The following is a 15483-nucleotide window of genomic DNA, read 5'->3' as shown; positions in this document are numbered from 1 at the left end:
AAATATTAAACACAAATATTCCTAAATTCTAAAGATTTCTAAAGTCAATGCTAATCACGCAATCATGTTTTTTTTTCAGGGGGGAACCGAATCCTCCATTATCCGCTGTAAAACTGACTTATTTTCCATTTTTATGCTCAAGCCAAATTGTTAAGTGTTGCTTTAGTCTCAAGGAACTATGATGAAGTGAGTTGAGAAGCTTCATTTTTCTTGTTGCATCTATGAATTACAAACCCTTTTTTTTTTAGGCAGGGGGGCGTCAATTACTCAAGAGCTTCATTATTCGCACTAAGACTCCGTCTCTACCTAATGTTTATTGTGCATTATTTTTAAGACCTTTGATTGACAGATTTAAGGATTATGTCTTCACTCACCATGTTAACTATGATTCATTTTGGATTTTTTATTTATCTGCTAAGATTTCATTTATTTCCTCTTGCAATTCAGTTTTAAACGAAGGATTACTTCAGTTCAGTCATTCTGCATACAGAAGGTTCAAAGAAATTGCGAGAAATTCAACTTGCATGTTCACAGCTTGAATTACAAACAGACCTTTGAGAACAACATTTTTAACAGGAAAAGGCGCAAATACAGACCAACTGTTTATCTTGGCATAAAAAGATTCTCTTTTATAAAACTCCATGGAAAGGCCGTCACACTTAGTTGAGGTGATTTCACTGGACGGGAGCGGCCAGCGTGGCAGCGTGCAGGGCCTTCTGGGCATCGCTGATTTGCTGCTGCAGCCTCTGCTTCATGCCCTCATTCTGCGCCTTCTTCAGCATGTCCTGCATGTCCCTAATGACCGCCCGGTAGCCGGGGGCATTGTGAAACACACGGATGGCCTTGTCGCCGCTGCACGCCAAAAAGCGCCCGGTGACGTCGAAGCGGAGGTCCGTGACCTCGAAGCTGTGCACGCCAAGCAGCTGCTCTTCGAGCTCGCCGCTGGAGGCGTTGTACAAGGCCACGTTGCAGCCGTCACTGATGGCCACCACTCGGCCGTCGGGCGACAGGGCCGCCAGGCTGCCGTCGGACGATGAGCAGGGGACGGTCTTGAGCAGGTAGGGATCCTGCTGCTTTTTGTACTCTACGTTCGTGTTCCACAACTTCCACGTGCCGTCTTTGGACACGGTCACCATTCTGAAACCATGAAAGGAGAGAGCAAGTGACAAGAGTCAAGACACTGTGGATGTCTCCGCTACATGCACTGAACCCACACCCCACTCAACTGTTAATTAAATACCACTACAGTGACCTGGAAAAATGGATGCTAATTCGCCTATGATCTTATTTATGCCTACATGTTTGAGCTGCTAAAATACATCAGTTTAAAGCCCCCAGTGGCTGGAATAGATGTTAAAACATATATGTGTTTAGAAACAAATCTCTGAAAGACTTCACAGTCTTTAAAGTCGTATGTCAGGATCATCAGAATCTGAGGATGCCGTGGATAGGCTTACAGGGTGTTAAGAGAAATTGTAATTGTTGGTTTGTCCGAGTCAAACTGGACTTTAATCTATGACCGTAGGTGTAACCTAGAGAGAGAGAGAGGGAAAAAAAAGTGTTTTACTTGTGAGAGTCGTTAGAAAAGCCAAACGCGTGCACTCCCGCAGAGTGGCCTTTCAGCTCAAAGGCTCGTGCCACCTCCTTGAACTCGCCCGTCTTTGAGAAGCACACCTCCCACACCTTGACGTCTGGGGTGAAGCCGCACGATGCCACAAACCTGGGAGAGAGAGAAACTTTATTACACTGGGCACCTCTTTGCTTGGAAAACAAAGGGGGCCGCAGGGGATTACTAACCTGCCACATGGGGAGACGGCAACGTAAGAATTAGTCATCTGGTTAGTGTTGATAGATGCCAGTATTTGGCCTTTCAGATCCCAAATGTTGATGTTGGTGTCATTGGAGGCGCTCATGATGAACCTGCCTGGAGGAAACATTTAGCATTGGTGTTGGTCTTTTCCTTAAATTTCATTTATTGTGCTGTGTACCGGTATCTGCAATGCCGATGTTGATGATGCTGCCCTTGTGTTTGACCGGGAAGTCTTTGGCAGCCGCTTTGAAGCTCATAGTGGCGTCGCCTTTTTTACACATTTTGAAGACACGGATCGTATCGGCGTAAGCCAGCCAGGTGATAAACATCCTGCAGGGGAAATACAAACACACAGTTAGGGAATAAAGTGAGAGAGGTGTGGCCTTGAGAAGACATTTTTACACCTTCCAGCCCCCCTGCTACGGCTAATGGGACAGATTTGACAGGATCTCTGTCTGAAAGAGGCTTTAGAAAAGGGTTTGGGAAGCGGTTTCGCATCAGGTGCCGTTTCAATTTTTATAGAAACCTCTGAGGGCCATACTAAATGTATGAGGAAGAAAAAAATGAATTGTGAAAAATTATACAGGTTGGGTCAAGAGTAGGTACATGTTTTTTAAAGTAACTTAAGCCTTAGTAGTGCTGAGTCTGGGGTTACACAGGGTTTAGTTTTAGGGCCGCTTCTTTTTGTCTTTGCTGTCCCTGGGTTAATGTCATTAAAAAGTGGGTTGCGGGAAGCCAGGAAGGAAAGAAGAAAGGAAGGTGGGAATGTAAGAACAAAGGGAAGGAAGGCAGAAAAGCAAGATGTAAGGATGGGTGACTAAAAAGCAGGTTTGAGCGATCAGCCCGCGGGTCACGACTAACCTGGAGTCCGGGCTGAAGCGCACCAGGGTTGCATGGTCCAGCTCCACGTTGGCCCTCTGACACTTGTGCTCCCGCTCGAGGAAGTCTTTGGTGCTCCATAATCGCACAGTGCGGTCATCAGCACAAGATGCCAAGTACTTACCGTTGCTGCTGAAATCCAGGCACGTCACATTCCCGTTGTGGCCCTGAGGAATATAGAGAAACAAGATATTTTGCAGCCATTTTGTTGAGCTAGTTTGGATTTGTCATCACTGAATGTAGAGTCGTCTACACTCCTCGTCTACGCCATTTACACCATAAATTGTGAGTGTCTGACAGCTTTTGTGTTTACCTTAAGCGAAGAGGCCAACAGAGAATGGCTGAAGTTGTGTTGTGAAGATTTATTTTTACGGCCACGCTGCTGCTTCTCCTGCTTGTGTTTCTTGGCCGCGGGACCCTTTGCTGTGCTGCCTTCAGCTGGAAGCACAGACACCACAGCAGATCTTAGAATTGTGACAACATCCACGTCCTTGATACGCCGAGCTTCCCTTCATTGTCTCGTCTCTCTAGCCTTCATCCAGATTTCACACAAAGTACATTTGTGAGTAATGTGAGACAAGAAAATTGTTACTTTGGTGTATGTACTGTGAAGCCTTCGTATGTGGTCAACGACGACACGGTTGCAGATGCACTTCAGTCGCTTTATTGCCATGAGCGTTAACAGAATGCACATTCATAAAAGTGCTCAACTCACGCAACTAACTTCAGCCAACGTCCAAGCTGAAATGTTCCTTTACTATTTCATCTCGCTCATGATGACGTCACAAACACCAATCATCAGGCCCACACAAGAGTTTTAACACATATTACAGTACTTTTTGTGACATATTTGTTTGGTGGTATGCCCTGAGATTTTACATAAATAAAATGTGTGTATTAAGGCACAATTTTACAGAGGCATCACTGAATAGACTATTTCAACCTCATACTGTAGCTAGTTTTCAATGAGTGACATGACCAACAGGTCCAGAGTTCAGTCTCCTGTTAGTGTCACTCCAAGAGGTGGTTTCAGTAACCACCTCCAAATGTGCGTATGTGCGGACCTAAACATCATGCAAGGTTGTCCTGAAGAATAGTCCACTACAAAAATGGTAAATAAAAGCACCCCCCCCCCCCAAAAAAAAAAAAAAAAAAAAAAAGCGTCAAGTTGGCGTGGTCACTGCAGGTAACAGGCTAGCACGCTAACACTGACGATCGGTCAGCCGCCTGTCCACTCTTACCGGCGCACTCGCTCGTCTGCTCGGCCTCCTCTCGGAGTTCTTCTTTCCTTTTCCCCAAGGCGAACGCGACGAAAGCCACCAGGCCTCCCAAAAACAAAGTCAACGTGACCAAAGCGACCACCTCCATCTCTATGCCTTGTAGAAGTTGCGGTGCGTTGCCTTTCTCACTGCCACGTAATTTGATTCGCGCCGCTAAAGACGATGGGAATTTTTGTTTTTTAATTCGTGACTTTTGGCCGGCGCATCATCGCCAACTGCAGGCCTGGTGCGGAACTGCAGAGCAAAAAATACTATTAATACGTACAGTCATTCCCCCCATAATGACCCAGCCCTGCCACACCACATTTTACAACATTGAACAGTTGGGCACACCATGATAAATTTGGAGGTCAAATTAAGTTCACCTGTAAAAGGTATACCTTATTTTTTTCTGATGTTTATCTGGGTAGAAACAAAATGACCACATTCATTAAACCAATTTAGTGGCTTGAACCAATGTCTGACCAACCAGGTTCATGCTGTAGAAAGTTGAAAATCCTCATTTAGCACTTTCATGGTCCAAATTTGCAAATAAGTGTTGACAAGTCTGCAATGAGAACTTGTTAATGTTACTTACCAAAGATAGCCTACACCCAATTCGTGAAATATTCACAGCAAAACTCTGACTAAATACTGACTAAAATGTTTTCCTGTGATGCTAATAAAAGTAAAAATAATGAATTCACACCAGAATGTAATGGGTTCTGAACTGGAACATCCATCCAACCATTTTTATTAAATCAACAATAATCACTGGGAGCTGCACATGTAAATGTCATAAATAGCTCTGACAAATGATGGTGACACCCTTTGTCCTACAAACTATTATTCTGATTGATCGCTAAAACAGTAGTCGAGATTGCCTTGAAATGAATAAAAACCATCCAAGCAGTTGCGGATGACGATTTAGAGGTAGTGTGGCACAAAGTAAGTTTATAAAAAAAAATAATAATAATAATTCAATGTTTTTGTCACTGGCGTGAAGCTGAACAATCTGCTTTGGTTTATCTGTATCTTATTGTTGTGGGGAACCACTTCAGTTTTAATGAACTCCTCCGGTTAGCACTTAATTTAAAATGATGCAACAATCAAAACAGATTTGGGATGATTTTAGCATTGCGTGGCAAGGTGTACACGGGCTGTATAGAAATCGACTGGACTGTTCATCAGTCTTAAAAAAAAAAAAAAATAAAATAAAATAAAATGCATCCATGGGAGGACTTTTCGGAATGTTTGCAGTCAACACAACCACTATGGGGAAGCAATCAAACCCATCTACTTAATTGTCCTTTATGTACAGACATGGAAGTCACGCACACAGGCAGGCAGCAGAGTTGAAAAAATAATTTAAAAAAATGCAAACCGGTTGACATTTACACGGCATCGTTGCGTATCCTTTTGTTTGCGTCCCCGCCGTCTTTTTGAGCTTTGCGAGAAGGTCGACGAACATACAAATCAGTCTGCATAAAAAAAAGTTTTGTCTCCGTTCTCCTTAAGACTTCGCCCAACGGAAGTGTCCAAAACAATGCTGATATGATTTCAGAAAAGTACTCAAATAGCCCCCCCCCCGTACACATGGATCCTGTCTCCTGAGGACAGGAAGTTGTCCAGGCAGCTTTCTACATCCTCTGCAAGCAGAGTACTTTGGTGGCGGTCTTGTTGGTGGGTGGGGGGATTGGTAAACCTTAGCAGTGACTCGAAAGTCTTCTCAAACGTTGCAGCAGTGCGAGGTTACTTCTTCCTGTTGTGTTGCCTCCGCGCTTGTAGTCTCTGCCGCGCCCCGCTTGGCTTTGAGCCTGCCCCGATGGAGAAGGAAGGAGTCGCTGGGGAACCTAATTGGGAAAACACAGCAAAGTGTTAAGTGGGGTGTGTGCACAGATAATCCAACTGGATTTGAATACTTTTCCTCCCTTCCGATTAAATTTATATCATATTCTTTTATATAAATCATATTCTAGACACTTCACTGAGACAAATGCAACAGAATTTCATTCTGCATACAGTTGTGCATACCTGAATGACAAAGTCTCTGTATGCGTGTACCCACCTTTAGGAGCCAGTACCTTGAAGAATTAACCACTCACAGTGGATTAAATTTCCTGTATTCACAACCTACCAAAAGGAACAGCGTTGAAGCCCTGGACCGGCGTACTAGGACTTCCAAAAGGAATCGGACCGGCGGCTGCAGCTGTGTTCTGACCAAAAGATGGTGTGGATGTGGCTGTAGAAGAAAGTCACCAAACAGTTGGAATGAACAAGTGAGAAAACCCTCTGGATTTAATGAGATATTCAAAGGTTATTCCTAAAAACTAGCGTGACTATATAATTCTTTTTGGTAAAAAGCTGCATACACGTCATGAAGGAAAGACCGGCTGCAGACATTTGACAAAATGGCAGGAACTCTGCCAAGCTTACTCCATTCAATTTCCACTGTTAAAGGGGTGAGCAAACTTTAGTGCTCAAGAGCCACATTTCATTTTTAAAACACACTGGCCAGATTGTAGCTGGCTCGCTTACAAATTTCCTGATTTCAGAATCCACATTTAATAGTTTAAACTGCAAATATACCAAAAACTACGATCCCAAAACACTAACATAATTTCAAACTCCTCTTACATTACGCTTAAAGATAAATGGCTTAGAAGTAATTTGATTTTGAAAAAACACAGCAGGTGTGCAGTACATGTGGTGAAGACTCTTGTAACATCTTCCACTAACAACTCGGGCTAAACTTGGCTACTCACCGAAATCCAGTTTGTTTCTCAGTCACTTCAACTCATTCAACATAGTTCATTGACAGCAACGTACTACCTTCCTATTAGACAGGGTTTTTTTTGCCATCCTGTGGCATCTTAGGGTGTTTCAGAGAGAGGACAATGTGAGTTTTCAGCGAATAACTGGGGATATATGTTCCACAGAAAAACACAAACACAAAAATAATTTCTCTAATTAATATTAAGTTCTTATCAAAAATTGTCAAATCCATGTTCATCCAATCCTAAGAATATTAACTGGTTTTACAAAGTGTAATTAGTGTATGTTGTGACAAGGCGAAATTCACAACTGTGTTTTATGTGCCTTTAATGGGCGTGGCTTAAAAAGTGCCATCATAAGCTTGAGTGCTGCTGGCTGGTTTGTCTCCCTGTGAGCGTCTGGTTGTGTGTTGACGGCCTACACCAGCTCCTTGAGAACGTTCTCCTTTTGTATTTGTGCGTTTGACTATACTGTTCAATTAACAGCTGAAAGAGTATCTGTAGCGCCTTTGTAAATCAAACTTTTTTTTTTAAATAAATGAATGAATAAGTAAAGACCAAGCAGGAACTTGTAACTCACTGTAAATGAATTTCAAAATAAACTTAACTCACCAGCAGCCCCAAAGCTGAAGCTTCCCATCTGCGGTGCGGGATTATTGGTGACAGGTGTTCCGAACTGCGGTTGTGAAATGCCGGCGCCAAAGTTAAACCCGCTGGATGCTGGCGGTGCAGGGCCCGAGGGGGTCTGCTGGGGAGCGGCGCCACCAAACGAGAAGGACGGGGTGCTCTGGGTCTGGGCGGCCTGGCCAAAGCCCGGCGCCGCCGAGGGCGCGGTGGTGCTTCCGAAAGCGAATACGCTCGAGCCGCCCCCAAACGCCGGCTTGGTTGGCGTCACAAAGCTGGAGGGGGCCGTGACAGCGGCGGCAGCTCCCCCAAAGTTAAAAGGCGCCGGGGCGGGGTTGGACACGGGTGGAGCTGGAGCTACGCTGCCTCCGAAGGTAAACGGCTTAGGTGCGGCGCCGGCTGTGGAGCTGAAGTTCGACTGGGGTGGCAGGGTTTGAAATGGCGGCTTTCCGAAGGTGAAGGTGGACTGGGTCGGGGTCGCAGCAGCAGCATTAGTGGTGGCGGCGGTGGTTGTGGGTGCGGGGGCGGCCATTGCAAAACCTCCAAATGAAGCTGTGGTTGTGTTCTGACTGACTGCGGTCTGACCAAAGGCAAACGTATTCTGGCTGGTGACTTGAGGGGTTGGCTGTGAGGTTCCAAACGTGAAGGCGTTATTGGAGGTTGTGGCGGGGGTGGCGGCCGTTGTAGCGCTGGCGGCCGGGGGTGGAGCGGTTGTGGTGGCGACGGCTCCAAAGTGAAACCCTGTTGTAAGAGCTGGCGCCGAGGTGGTACTCTTGCTAGCTGAGGGTGGTGCCGACCAGGTTCCAAAGATGGATTTTACAGCTGGCTGGGCTGCGGGGTTTGTGCTGCTGCTGGTAGTTGTAGTGGAGCCAGTTGAGCCAGTGGTGGGTGCTGCAATGGAGGTCAATCCAGAGAAGAGTGACGGCGTAATGGAGCTGCTTGTTGAGGCACCGAATACCGAAGAACTTAAAGAGACTGTCGCGGATGTTGCGGTAGAGGGTGTGTAGGGTGGCGGTGCAAAGCCGGCCCCGGTGGCGCGAGAAACCGTCGTGGATGCTGCGGCTGAGTTTTTGTCAGGAGGCGGGGTGAAGCTAGACCCTGTGGAGCTACTTCCAAAAATGGGCTTGAAGTTTTGAACAAGGGGTTTACTCTCCAGGGCTGTAATGGTTGACGGGGTGGAGGCGGTGGTAGCGACAGCAAAGATGGGTTTGAACCCCGAGGCCAGCAGAGGGTTGGAGTGACTGAGCGGCGCAGTCGTGACCGGTGTGGGGTTAGAAGCCGAGGATGCGACGGGAATGCCGATCTGGCTCGGGATTCCAAACAGGCCGGTCGCTTGTAGCGATGGAATACTGCTGGCAGGCTTGGAAACCTGGCCCAGGACCTGAGTGAAAGCAGAGGGCTTGTTCACGCTGGTTGAAGGGGGCTGAGACTGAGAGGCGGGTGGCAGCTTCGGGGCATCTGTTGTGGTCGGTGCCTTCGGGCTTAAGGCACCGGGTGGTACCAGTGAGGTCAATGCAGACACTGTGGACATTATGAGCAAAAAATTAAGAGAAATTAGGACGATTCAGCAACAGTATGCATCTGACATACAAGAATTTTGTTTCAACATAACTAAACCTGTGAACACAACTATGACATGTTCCAATGATTAGTCTCGGACCCTGTTGTTATCTGACACTGGGTGGTCCCTACCTGTGGTGGTGCTGGCAGCAGAGGCGGAGCTCACAGGACTCTTCATCTTCAGAGCCTCCAGGAGCGGGTTAGAAACCGCGGGGGCTGGATTAGGATCCAGGTTGATGACCGGGGTGGCAGTGCTGGAGGTTTTAGGGAGAGGGGCAGCCAGGAGGCTGCTCAGGGTGAGGCTGCTGGAGGCAGTGCTGGTGGTCTTCGGGCCTAAGGTGGTAGACGAAGCAGGCGTGGTAGTGGTCAATGGAGGGGTGGACTTCTCGGGTTCGGGAACTAGACGGGGACAAAACATGTTCAGAGTTCAAGCAGATGTTCAAAGGTTCAGTACTTTGAGTGATTTAAAGTGACACAATTCAGATATTTTGCTCTCTAACAGGGTTGATGCCATGGACAGGGTGGGGCGTCCGGCAAAATCTATCTGCCACTGCTATGATATACTCCTGAAGTAAAATGAAATGGTTCAAGTTTCAGTGAACAAAAAGCACTACTGATGTGTGCCTTTGTGTGAGGCTTTTATAGTATTAGCCCTTGAGAACAGCAGCTGCACAGCACATGACACCGCTGAGGAAAGCATAGGGCAGAATCAAAAGCGCCGAGAAGTTTTCTGATCGTGTAAACATGCCAACAAAAAAATAGAGACGCATTGCCGATTCTATTTTGGGGCTCCGGGATGATCAAAGGATGACTTGGAGGCAGTCACAAAGAGTCTAGCCACGGCCACGCTATGAAGTCAAGTAAGGATGACATAACTCCTTTCAACTCTGCATCTTCGTGCTTTTCCCGGTGTACATACTCTTCCAAGTTTTAAACGCAATCTTAGGCAGGATGGACACATACGACTGCTACTGCTGTAAGCTTGAGTTATATAAAACAATCAGTAGCATTTAGATGATTGTGTTGTCTCGTAGTTTTGACAAAAGAATGAGTGGGCTCTAATGAGCTAACATTAATAGCCTTGCTAGCTTGGCAGTAGTCCATATTGAACTCAAGTACTGACGTGGATGAATTTGCTTTAATGATACGACAACTTGTTCGGCGTGCCTTGAGTTAATTGTAAACAATCCATTAATTTTGCATAGAGATAAAGAGAACAGAAGAGGCTGTGTAGGATGAGTCTTTAAAACCAGAATTGCGTAGTGGGCCAATTATGGCATAAAATAAATAAATCAACATCGGTCAATATGTAACCAATGTATTCACTTTTTTGCAGCGCGAAAATTCGGCCGAGCTGCTCCTGTGCTCCACTCTGCGAGTGCCTGGCCCCTCCCCCTCACACGCGGATACTGGCGACCAGCAGCACACTTCTCCCCCACTCACACCGGCTCAGCTACAAATGGCATTTTTATTTTTTACTCCATGCTAAGCTTTGATTTGGTCAAACAATATAACACTAGACTTTATTGTTGCCACTTCACGCGTGTGGAGTTATTTACCGGCCGCGTGCGCATGCAGGTTGATTCATGTGTTCTTTTAGTGTAATATGTAAATCCGTCACTTGAAATTGTATGGAATATATATCAATCAATCAATATACCAATTTAAAAAATAAAATAAAACATTTGTAAATGTGATATTGGCATTGTAAATCCAGCCCCGGCCGGGTTACTTGAATTCAATATCTTCCACATCAACTCACCGGGTGTCTCCAGGACCTTCTGGATCTTGTTGATGGCGGCCTTTTTCTCTTCATCCAGATCTTTCACAGTGATCGTGTAGCCCAACTCAGGTGGCGGAGGCTGCAGATCAACAAATACAGCGAGTTCCAAAAAATAAATAAATAAATACAAGACCCCTAAGTACAAGTTACAACTCTTTCCAGTTCATAAAACATTACATACACTTTCATAGTCACTTGCTTACCAGTGAGATTAGGTCGTCCCGGTTGGTGGACACCAGCTGGATCTTACGTTTTCTCTTCCCACTGCTACCGGCGGAGTTTTTTGAGGTTGTGACTGTGATCTTGGGGACTGGAGTCTGTTTGGCTACAAGTAAAACAAAAAATTGTTTTTTTTTAAATGACGATGCAAGATGACCCATACCATGCTTTACCACGGAACTTCTTAGGCAAAGGAGATGGTGCAGATTTACATGTATCAGGTGCTTTGTCCGCCGCCGCCCTTTCTGATCGCACAGAGGACGCCGAACTGGGAGAAAGGCCATCATCCTCTCTGGTTAAAAAAAAAAAAGAATTAAAAAATGGCCCAGTTACAAGGTGTAACACTCACTCAAATGTGGAGGCCTAAGCATGTAAACACACCTCTGTCTCTTAGCGGCGCCGTCTGGTGTCTGACAGCGGGAAGAACCCGGGCTGGACATAGGAGAGCTCGGCGCAGATGGCCTCTTAAACTGTCAAACGCAAGGATATGATTAACAGTTCAGCTCTTTGCAGTCACTTTAAGGCAATTTTATAAAGCCATAGTGCTTTAGAGACACAAAGATATAATGATTAAAAACAAGATTTAATTAAATTGAAACTCAAGATAAAATCCCAACATTAACAGCAGGATAAAGCACACACTCAAACAAACCAGTCACATGCCAAAACACAGCTTCATCAAGTTAAAAAGGTTGAGGTTGAAAACAAGAAATCATATTTTTGATTCATGAAAATGGAGCAGTGGACAATGAAGGCTTCATGCCAGATTTAAATCTACTAACAGTTTGAGCAGATTGCAGGTATTCAGGAAGACAAACAGGGGCTGAAACGATTAATTGAATAACAAATAATTTTATTATGAAAAAAGGCACCACCTATTAAAGCAACACACTCAGTCACAGATATTACACTGTGGACAGTGAGGACTGCGACCCCACGTGGACAACAATACCTGTACCTCACATACAAATTTTGTTGTTCTATAATGCAAAATCATTTTTTCTCGAATGACTTAATGTGATAATCGATAGAATAATCGATTCTAAAACTGTCCTAAACACAACACTAAAACATGTTGGGTGTTACGTGATTACCTGCATGAGGCCCAGTGTCGAGCTGTAGGAGCTTTGGATGGGGTTTCTCTTTGAACCCAGCGTCCCTCCGGGGGCGTGAACACCGCTGGCAGAGCTGATGGAAGAGGTGCGAGACCTCTTGAAGGTGGACTCCTCTGCCACTGAGATCATCCCTCGTTTTAGGCTTCCTGGCCTGGTTAAATAAAAGGGTAAAATAGTACTACGGAACATCCAATCAATATAAACAAAAAGCAAAGGTAAGGTGTTTTGAGCTCACTTAGGGACTAGTTGTGATGGGGCTCCATTGGGCAAGAGGGGCCCAAAAGCCGAGTGAGCACTTCCTCCGCTGTCATTCCGCCTGAGGAACAGATTCAAAGCATCCGCAATCACTCAGTGAGAACAAAAAGGTGATATTTTGCTGTTCCCAGGTGCACTCGCCCTACCCCCCAACTTGCACATTCAAACACCTTCACAGCCTCGCAGACAGTCGGAACCGATATAATTCTAACGCCAATTCACATAATGCAAGTCAAGGGGCACTACTTGCTTCAGTACTTCAATAAGACAATAAATAAATAAATAAATCACAGGAGGGAATGCTTTGTGAATGTATTGTAGCGACTGGACTTTACACCGATTTTATCGGGCTGATCGGTATCGGCCGATATTTAGCATTTTATGCTGATCGGCTTTAATGTCATAATTCGCAGATCCGATCAATGCGCAACAGACATTTACTCTGCGTCGCCATCGTGCACAGTATATTTGAATCCAAAAGCTAGTTTATTTTTAGCCTTGTCTCGCGTCTTTTGGTGTAGTATTGGAAATATCTGACGGCCAATAAAGTTGTTATTAAAAAATAAATAAAAAAATAAAAAACTGTTGGCGGTGTGTCACTATGCCTCACTGGCATAAATAGATGAACAAAGAGACATTATTTATTGTAAATATTTTTTTAGCAATTAAGTACACAAGTATATACAGTAAATGAACAGTTCATTAAAATAAACATATTCCTCTATCTTGTGATCGGATCGGTTATTGTTTTTCTTTTCAACTCGCACATCGGTGATCGGCCCCAAAAATCCCTATCGTGTAATGCCCAGTCGCGACCGTGCAGGTTTTTATTTTTATTTTTTTACATGGACTGTTGCTCGAGTTCTAAAAGTTAAGTCTGTCTGTGAGTCTGTGAAGGTGTCTTGAGTGTGATTTGTGATTGGGTGAGTGAAAAAGGGGCAGGCGGAAGGAAGAAGCGCTTGTGTTTAGTATGAAGGGTTGAGAAAAACACTAGGTGGATGTTTTTTGACGTAGTTCTGACATTCACCATTCATTTTTATAATCAAGGGATTGCTAATCAATCACCGCTTGTCTTCTTTTCATCATCTACCAGATGCTACTATATACTGTCTTTTCTCTGTTACAGGAAGGCGTTTCGCGAATTAGCTAACTAACAGCTTACATGAGGATGTAGGATTTTCGTCAGCTAGTGGTAGCGGAAGCTTTTTCAGATGGGCCTTCATAGCACATGTGCTTTTGTTATATTTGAGAATAGACTTTCATATTTTGCGGCAGTCTCACTTTTAGTAAATCATTTCTACATGCATAAGGCAACCCTGAGTATGAAGTGTAGCTTAACCTCTTGTCTCTCTACCTTCTCTTGCTTGTCTGCTCAGTGGTGAAGCTTCTGTCTGCATCATCAACCTCTCGCTTGCGGCTTTCCTTCAACACCTTAAGGACACTCTCTCTGGAGCAGGGGTCCGCAGGGGCCCTGGGCACAGCCGCGCAACTCAGGTGCTCTAAACTGAACAAGAAGAGAACAAATATCCAAAGTCAGTAATCAGTAACGCATCTAAATTATACATAGTTTATCTCCATTTAACCTAATGGCAAATAATGTTCAGTCAAACCTAGAGCTGGTGTGGTCGGGTCGGGCGATCTTCACAGTGACGGGACTGTGAACCGCCGCTGAATTCCGGGGTGTGAGGATGCTCTTCTTCCTGAAGCCGTCCCACCTGACGGGAGGCAGGACCCCCACAGAGGAGGCGCCTGGCTGCTGAAGGGGGTAATGCCGCTGGGGGGTGATGGTGAAGTGTCCCACTGTGCCCGACGGCTCCCTGAAACAATGAAGGCAATATACACTCCTTGCCTGAAATTGGTTGACGTTATCCAATTTCACTTACATTATTTTTTTGTTTAAAAATTAAAAATTAAATAAATAAAAACAACTTCAGATGGATGTTCGTCATTCCTCTATTGACAGTTACCACTTCATCAATCTAGTGATATATCAATTTAGAGGTACTTCTGGCACTTTGGTTATCTTATTTAACCACAGGAGAGGGTAGGAATATTAGACAGTATGATACAGTGCAGTGTTAGATAACACTTAAAAGGATTTCAAGGATCTTATCATTGAAGACCTTGTGTTGAGGTGAAATAAAACTTGCCTTGGGCCCCCAGAATGACCAAATGACTGTTCACTTATTTTGTCTTGAATTCAGAATTCTCGATACAACTCTCGTATTGTATCCTAGGTGTAGGGTCCGGTGAGTACAGTAGTTCATTGGAACATTAACATACCCGGCAAACGACAGCCTCCGGTTCGGTGTGCAGACAGCATGGTTGGGTCTGGATAACTTCTCCCGCAGTTGCTCCCGGGGGTTCCGGACCACCCTGGGCCTCCCAAAGTCGCCGGTGGGACTTTCTGGCTTGCCAATGTAGCTTCCCATGAGAAAGTCCCCCGGGCTAAAAAGAAACGTGTCGCTAGCTATGTGTCCCTCTCGATAGATGGCAGCGTCGGTCGGCCTTTGTCTGAAAGCTCCAAGCGACGACCCGCGTGGCTCACGTCTGCCGACGTCGGGCTTCGTCGTCCTCCGCGACAACACCGACACGTCGCTCACCCACCAGTCCCAAAAGCGGCGCAGGTAGCCGGCTGGGGCGATAAATCCAGCCCGAGGATTGAGGCCTAATCTGGCGGGAAGCGGCGTTCCGCGACACAGGAGGCACACGCCACCACAAAGCACAAGAGTCCCAACAATGTAAAGAAAAGAGGGAATAAAATAAAAGGCGAGACTTACTATGCCTAATGCAAAAAGGAGAGCTACATTTTTCTCTCTCGGAGACATGGCGGCTGCGCGCCCATCATGCTGCTCTCTCACTGGCAATTGCTTCTTCTGCGTGGAAATCTGGGTCGTTGACTTTGACGTTTGGTACAGCAGCGCCAGCAAACGCAAGCTAGTGGTATTACATTCACACTCATCTATGCAGCGATGTCAAAACTTATTTTAGTTCACATTCACCACAATTTGATCTCAATTGGGCCGGATCAGTATATTCCTGGCTGAATAAGATATAAACAACGACTATTCCAAAATATTTCTCCATTGTTTTGGTGCGAATAATTACAATTACTTGTGGAAAATATGTATTGATTATGATCTAGTTGCAAAGGATGTTGCATATCATATGATTAATCTGAAATTTCAAAACAAAAACGATTGCA

At 45.2% G+C, this 15483-nt stretch overlaps 2 protein-coding genes across 2 annotated transcripts; both read right to left on the bottom strand.

Moving 5' to 3' along the window:
• Window positions 1–388: 388 nt before the first annotated feature.
• Window positions 389–4164, bottom strand: tbl2 (transducin beta like 2). The gene is made up of 7 exons (XM_061751929.1): window positions 3931–4164; window positions 3003–3127; window positions 2672–2856; window positions 1989–2140; window positions 1798–1924; window positions 1568–1720; window positions 389–1137 (listed from the first exon to the last, which is right to left on the bottom strand). Exons 1-7 carry the CDS (start codon window positions 4055–4057, stop codon window positions 675–677), a joined length of 1332 nt encoding a protein of 443 aa, XP_061607913.1. The 5' UTR covers window positions 4058–4164; the 3' UTR covers window positions 389–674.
• Window positions 4165–4664: 500 nt separating this feature from the next.
• On the bottom strand, window positions 4665–15441 carry LOC133467629 (nuclear envelope pore membrane protein POM 121-like). Its single transcript, XM_061752684.1, has 14 exons — window positions 15393–15441; window positions 14562–15240; window positions 13889–14095; window positions 13633–13782; window positions 12259–12339; window positions 12003–12174; window positions 11290–11378; window positions 11121–11200; window positions 10893–11014; window positions 10669–10768; window positions 9039–9305; window positions 7335–8867; window positions 6086–6190; window positions 4665–5801 (listed from the first exon to the last, which is right to left on the bottom strand). The coding sequence occupies exons 1-14, from the start codon at window positions 15439–15441 to the stop codon at window positions 5701–5703; spliced, it is 3735 nt and encodes a 1244-aa protein (XP_061608668.1). The 3' UTR covers window positions 4665–5700.
• Window positions 15442–15483: the final 42 nt, after the last annotated feature.

This window comes from Phyllopteryx taeniolatus, chromosome 17, assembly GCF_024500385.1.
Source record: "Phyllopteryx taeniolatus isolate TA_2022b chromosome 17, UOR_Ptae_1.2, whole genome shotgun sequence".
NCBI lineage: Eukaryota > Metazoa > Chordata > Actinopteri > Syngnathiformes > Syngnathidae > Phyllopteryx > Phyllopteryx taeniolatus.
This window is presented reverse-complemented; position numbering and strand designations above follow the sequence as displayed.